The sequence below is a fragment of the Priapulus caudatus genome, unplaced genomic scaffold (assembly GCF_000485595.1).
Source record: "Priapulus caudatus unplaced genomic scaffold, Priapulus_caudatus-5.0.1 Scaffold74, whole genome shotgun sequence".
NCBI classification, from domain to species: Eukaryota; Metazoa; Priapulida; class Priapulimorpha; order Priapulimorphida; family Priapulidae; genus Priapulus; species Priapulus caudatus.
In genome coordinates this window covers 361,627-368,991 of record NW_014577135.1, presented here as the reverse complement: position 1 = coordinate 368,991, position 7,365 = coordinate 361,627, and the positions used below count along the sequence as shown (strand labels likewise).

Sequence of the window (7,365 nt, the reverse complement as noted above, 5' to 3'; positions counted from 1 at the left end):
AGTTGCCTCTGTCATCGTTGTGTCGACTCTAGTGTATAGCATCAATATTGCCTTCGCTATTCCCATCTGAACCGCGCAGTACAACATGAAGGTTAGCTTTGATATAGTTAATTTAGTAGTCGTCCGAACGGCGTGGTGCGGTACATAAAGTTTACCTTTGCTTGCTCCGTCGGGACCACGCAGTATAGTACACTCCTCGATGGCACCGAAAGGCGCGAAAAGTTGACGCACGTCGTCTTCTGTCTGCTGCTTACTGAGCATGCCTACGAACAGTTTACGGTCTTCTGCCCGATTCTCGCTGTCAGCTGGCTTCACTTGGATTGGACGGTTCATCTGAAACACGTAACGGTGCACCGCATATAAACCAACTGCTCTCCTTGATCCTTCGTCGACACGCAATCTCAGATAACTTGTTAATTTCAAACATCTCACCTACGTTCCCTCACACCGAGCATATCCCAAGCCGCAATGCCAGATACTTTGTTATAAGCTCAATAAATTTTGCATATCTCCCATCTTCGAGAACACCTCAACGCGAACGCTAGCGACGACGAATATGGTGCCGTATCCGCACAACGACACACGGGACATTTGCTATATATATGTGTTATTATTGCGGAAAGAAATCGCTAGGCGGGTGCGCGACATTTTGCTCGATGAGGAGCTAAACACGACGCTATTACGACCTCATCCCAAGATCGGATCGATGCGCTGCAAGTGTTTGCACGTGCCGTCCGCTTCTTCACGACGATTGCTTTGTTTTCCATGAGCCGTCAATTCGCGGAATTGAGCAAATTTGTACACGTGCTGCGGAGTCCTTTAACGACCGAAAAGCTCGAATAGAGGATGCGAAATAAGGAGACGACTAGCGGATGTGAAATATGGGGACGACTAGCGGATGCGAAATACGGCGAGGAATAGAGGATGTGAAATAAGGGAAGAATAGGAGATCTGAAATACGGCGAGGAATAGAGGATGTGAAATAAGGGGAGAATAGGAGATCTGAAATAAGGCGAGGAATAGAGGATGGGACAAGCGGGGATAAAAAGAAGATGTGAAATTAGGAGACGAATAGAGGATGTGAAATACGGGCACGAATAGTAGATGTTAAATGAGAGAGCCAGTAGAATATGTGACATAAAGGGGTCGTGGCGCGTAGCGCTTTCACTCGAGAAGCTCTTTCACCGTAGGCCTCACGTGTGCGAGATTCATATCGCAGTAATATTCTCCGTAAAAATGTACTGCTTAGCGTATGTGCGTTTGTGTCGCTGCGCGGGAAGCCGGCGCGTCGACGTCACGTCGAATTTCGCGCGCGCGAATTATGCTGGTGCTAAGCAACAGGCTTCACCACCGCCCTCTAAGCGGTTCGATAGCTTACATTCGTCGACACAACTGCCTCGCAGAAGCGTTTCTCCACGACGCAACACAGACGACGACGCAACACACCCACGCAGATACGACGCCGCGGCACTCAGCGCAATTAATACGTGTCCAATGAAGTCTGCATGCAGCCGTGCGAAGAAACCTTCTCCATAGTGTCGCCAGCGCAGGGCGGACGTAATCACGTGATGAATCACGTGACAAGGAGAACGCGTGTCCGCGAGTGGAAATTCAATGGAACCTACGGATCAACGTTATCACATTTCGGCATACAATATCACTAGATTCCATTGCTTTTCAGATTCGCGAATACAGTTTAGCGGAATGAGTCCATATCGCTATCACGCTGATTTCAATGATATTTTATGTATACGGGCTGCGACTATATGAACTCGCGACATTTTCACTTCGGCTGGATCGCAGGTTAGATGTAGAGGAACATTCTGCCGCCTAAAGCACAACGCACACACCCGAGCGAAACACGAAATTTTGTTTCCCAGCGTTTCGCGTTCTGCTCGGCGAGCAAGCGCACACACGCCACCCGACACAGCACACAGTTGAGAAAAACATACAGAAACACTGCGTACAGCGCCGCTGTCACATGACATCCAAAATAGTCATCCAATGGACATCCAATTTTGTGTGTCATGTGGTATTTTTAAGGATATTGATTGGAGACCGTCTGTGGCGTTTCGCTGTGTAGCAGAACGATTGACGCACACACCCGAGCAAAACGTACGCTCAGGCGAAAACACACTCCGCGAATCAAACATTGCTTGTTCAGCGAAACACGCTCAGCTGAGCAATGTTTTTTGTTATGCTTAAAGCCCAACGCCCGAGCAAAACACCTGAACGTGGAGCAAATCATGTTTCGCTCGATGTTCGTGGCTGTGTGCGGATTCCCGAAACAAGAAACATTGCGCGTTTTGCTCGGGTGTATGCGTTGTGCTTAAGATAAGGTTCAATTGCGTTATACGGCACGCGACAGCCTCTCGCTATGCTTACATGCACACAATGACGCCGGTACGTCTGACGGTGGGATGGCACATGAATAAATCAGCGCCGGCAGACAATGGACCAAACGTATCAGATTCTATAGCTACACTCGCCGACAACAATACTCACCGCGTTGAATGCTGGGAGAATCTGACGCGCCTAGAGGAACGAAACATGTGCTGTATCGTACTCGAAACACAGCAGCGTAACTGATTATGCGATCGATCTTTGATTAAGCACGGATAATGAATGCTATATAGAGGATTGGCTCACGATTACGACGTGTAACATATTTGTTTGACTGCGCATAGTGTAGTTAACGTGTTTGCTTTACATGACTCTCTAGTTGCCAAGCACGGTATACACGTGCTTCAGGTTTTTACAGCGTTTAACGCAGTTCGCGTGCATTCTGTATACCCTATACACTTAGTCCTGTGTATGAACCTTACTTTTACTGCGTATGGCTTAGTTCATGTTTATTATTTGTGTCAATTCTAGTTTCCAAGTTCGGAGTGCTCTGTGTGTCTCTGCATTCTACTTCACATTTAGACCAAGCACATACGTTCCCGGCGGATTTAAAATTTGGTGGATTTAAAATCATTGATTTCTAGAATAATACAATGTCAATCAATTTCACCTCATCAATCATTTTGTACTCAGTGTGATTTCATATTTGCACTAGCGAACCCTCCTCTTTTCGTAATAAATTTGCCGCGTGACAAGTTTTCCGTGTGACTAATTTTACTGTGACCAATTTTCGTAATGCTGCGGTATTTACCCTAGTTTCCATTTACATTATACACTGCAGTTCCCATGTGCAATATATACTCTCTAGTCCTTATGCACAGTATATGCTCGATAACTCCCAAGTACAGTATATTCCCTCTAGTTCTCCTGCACGGTAAATCCATTCTGCTTCCCGTGTTCAGTCCATCCTCCCTGGTCCCCATGCACGGTATATACTGTATAGTTCATGTGCAGTGCCCACTATAGTGTCCCTGCACAACGTTTACTCCAGATACCGCGTACAGTGTATATAATCCAGATTTCACGTACGTGTATAATATATGTACACTCTAGTTCCAAGGTTCACAGTTAAGTCGCATAAGCAGGGTGCCGCTGCGAAGGTTAATGCGGATAGGTAAAGGTTCATCTTAACGTCTGCATTGTCCCCATGTGGTCTATAACGTATAATTGACAATTTGCCGAATTCAGCATGGATTCCCGTATCGAGTATGCATGCACCGCCAGCAGCGTATATACGCTGCCGACACACAAGGAGCAGTAGAACATCTGACACGCAATTTCTCCAGTAATGAACTCCCGCATGTGCTCGTAATATCTCACGGAGAGTTGAGCACGCTCATCTAACATGCGTGCAATCGCGCAATTTGTGCGATGCATAATTAAAACGAATTAATATCGCCGTTCGGTGCGAGAATGCCACACGCATCCACGGGAGTTGGCTGCACACACATGTAAGGATGCACGGTCCAGCGCACGCGTCATCGCTTGGAAAGCACACACACGAGCGCGCGAACACACACACACGCACACACGCATGCACACATTTACACACACACACACGCGCGCTCTTACACGCACTCACGCACGTACACGCACGCATGCACACATTTACACACACGCGCGCGCGCTCTTACACGCACTCACGCACGTAAACGCACGCATACACACACGTGCGCGCATACGTAAACACAGGAACGTACACACGCACACACGCACGTACACGCACGCATACACGTACATATACTCTCATACATACGTACCCACAATTAAGCACGCACTGAATCACGCGCGCTAACGACCAAATAAAGCAGAAAAATCTCACACGTAATGTGCACACGAGTCATCGGTATACTGACGATATGAAGGTATAAATAAATTCGCGACACGCATATAATTTATTCTCCTCATATTTATGAATAAAATAGTGCCGAATATATTATTGACGGGGCGGAGGGACTACGCACCATTGGCGCGATCAGAGGGAAACGCGCCGAGCCTAACACACGCAGTAGCCGCCTAATTATACCATCTATACAAGAAGGAAAACATCTACACACGCACGCACGTATACACACACACACACACACACACACACACACACACACACACACACACACACACACCACACACACACACACACATTACGTCACGCACGCACGCACGCACGCACGCTCACACTCACACACACACACACACCCACGGAGAGAAATTGTGCGTGAGAGAGCGGAGATCAGAGATACGCGACGAGAGAGGACCGAGATCGAGAAGGAGAAGAGAGATACGAGAGAGAGACGAGACAGACCGAGTCTTCGAGAGAGAGAGAGGATGAGAGGAGGCGCGGGCACGAGCACAATTGCGTGGGAAGTAAAAAGCTCGCGTTTATGTAATGGTGGCTTCATTATAAATGTGTTTCGGCTGCGTGTGTCTTCCTCTACGCTTTGTTGTTTGGTTCCTGCTATTGTCAGACGCACAGTGAGCGCGGCCTCGTGTGACGCGGATGCGGAGAATAGAAGCCTCACGTCGCTCTCATGATGCCGCCGATATGATGTCGCACGCTGTGAAAGCGAACTAATCACACTGGTGATACTAATAATATTTGTTCACGCAAAGGTGTTGTTCGCACATGCTACCATCGTCGTCATCGTTGTCGTCGTCGCAATCATCACCATCATCATCATCATCATCATCATCATCATCATCATCATCATCACCACCACCATCAGCAGCAGCAGCAGCAGCAGTAGCAGCAGCAGCAGCAGCAGTAGTAGCATTAGCAGCATTAGCAGCAGCAGCAGCAGCAACAGCAGCAGCAGCAGCAGCAGCAGCAACAACCGTAGCGGCAGTAACAGTACGTAGCAGCGGCACCAACATCAACAACATCATCAGCAGCAGCAACTGCGGAACCAGCAGCAGAGCAGCAACAGCATTGGTAGAAGCAATAGCAGAAGTATTATGATTATTTATTATTGTTATTATTATTATTATTATTATTATTATTGTAATAACTATAGTAGTAGTAACTAAGAATTATACTAATACTAGTAGTAAAGTAGTAGTAGTAGTAGTAGTAGTAGTAGTAGTAGAAGTAGCAGTAGCAATAGCAGCAGCAGCAACAGCAACAGCACCAGCAGCAGCAGCAGCAGCAGCGGGAGGAGGAAGAGAACAATAATAATAATAATAATAATATTAATGATAATAATAATAATAACAACAACAACAACAGCAGCAACAACAACAACAACAACAACAACAACAACAGCCGCAGCAGCCGCAGCAGCAGCAGTAGCAGCAGGGGGAGGAGGAGGAAGAGGAGGAGGAGGAAGAGGTGGAGCAGCAGCAGCGAAGTTGCGCAGGAACGGACAGTGTCTCTTTAAACTGAACGCCGGGTGACTCATCACCCACATACCTGCTGCCATGGTTACGTGAAGTAATTGATAATGCGCAGCAGGCTGCTTCGCAGTGAAAGCCTCTGAAAAGTACTTACACGAAAATGAGGTTTTTGCGTCGAATTTGCAGTCTTTCTACAGGTCGTCGCTGCTGCACAGCAGCGGCTAGCGTTACTGCCTGCAGCATCCCCTCTATATATGCCCCCACCATCCCGCGACGATGCAGCACTCAGCCACCGTATCGAGTTGTAGCGTTTATACGGTATGCGCCGACGCGAGATAAACGTAAAACACGAGGGAAACGCGTGTTGCAGCGGTAAACTCACGGGTCAGGTGACGGCAGAGGGGCTGCATGCATGCAGACGAGTACCCGGATGCAGCCGTTACGTATATATCTTTTCTCGCGCTATAGAAGCGATGCAAAAGTGGCAATTACCATATTCATGATGAATTGCCTCGCATAGTATATTCCATTTTAACGCGCTCAAACCGAGAGACAATGCTCCGGTTGAAGCGTGTTTGGATGAAATCTGGTTCATTTGTTTTCATGCTAGAATCAATGAACACTAGTTCGCTTTAGTATACGATTATAACGCGGGAAAAGACGGGGATTCCTTACAAGTTTTCCATATAACGAGGTTGCACGCCCATTGCGTGAGTGCCAGCCATGCAGTGTCTACTGTAGATGGCACACACTGATATATTGACGTAGGCAGTTCCCGGCTCATTGCTGGTAGCCTGCCAGCGTGCGTGTGCTCAAATAAACACCTGCAAATGAAGGCGCTGATGGGCGTGTGTTCAAGAAGCCCGTGGAACTGTCACATTCTCTACTGCTGCACCAGCGACCACCAGCATGGTGGAGCGGCTGAGATAACCGGCACGCATGTACGGTGACGATGGCGACGATGACGACAGTAGTGAGGACGATGGCGATGAAGACGACAACGACAGTGATAACGATGACAAACGACAGCGATAACGATGATAATGACGATGGCGACGAAAGCTACGATGATGATGCCGATGACTATGGCGATGACGGCATGCTATTGTGGGCCACGCACCTCGCCCGCTCTAAGCCCGTCAATCCATCGGGATTGCGGAGGGCCGGGGTCTCAGCTGCACGAGCCGTGGTTGCCTGCTAGCCCATCATTGTTTCGTATGAAGTCACATGAATATTGCACGCGTCAGGTAATTGTCCTATTTTACCGCAGATGAATAATTGATAGCGAATTAAGTGACTCTTTCGTCAATTATTCAGACTATAGATGTTTATAAGCGCTCTTAGTCAGTCAGGCTCGAGCGCACCGGGCACCGGTCATGCACGAAATCTTGATCTTTCATGTCGCCGTGCCTTCACAATCCAGAATGTTTAATCCAATCCGGGCATGTTGCCTCGCGTACGGGCGTGTGCGATGGCGCATATAGAAGCTCATCGACATTTACATTGATCTCTGGCGAGTACGTCGCCCTCTATACATGTGGGTGCATGTAGCGTGCAGCAGAGAGCGGCGCACTGTAACGTCGAGGGCTCGCTGCCGAAAATATAGCAACCTGTAGACGGGGCTACGATTTA

At 48.0% G+C, this 7,365-nt stretch overlaps 1 protein-coding gene across 1 annotated transcript in view; it reads right to left on the bottom strand.

Annotated features, from left to right (window-relative positions):
• The window catches only part of LOC106821453 (CUGBP Elav-like family member 4), a gene marked incomplete in the record, with an annotated part of 62,107 nt that overhangs the window by 20,311 nt on the left and 34,431 nt on the right, over positions 1-7,365 (bottom strand). The window contains 1 exon segment of the mRNA XM_014826266.1: positions 156-333. Within this exon segment, the coding sequence (XP_014681752.1) occupies positions 156-333 (178 nt within the window).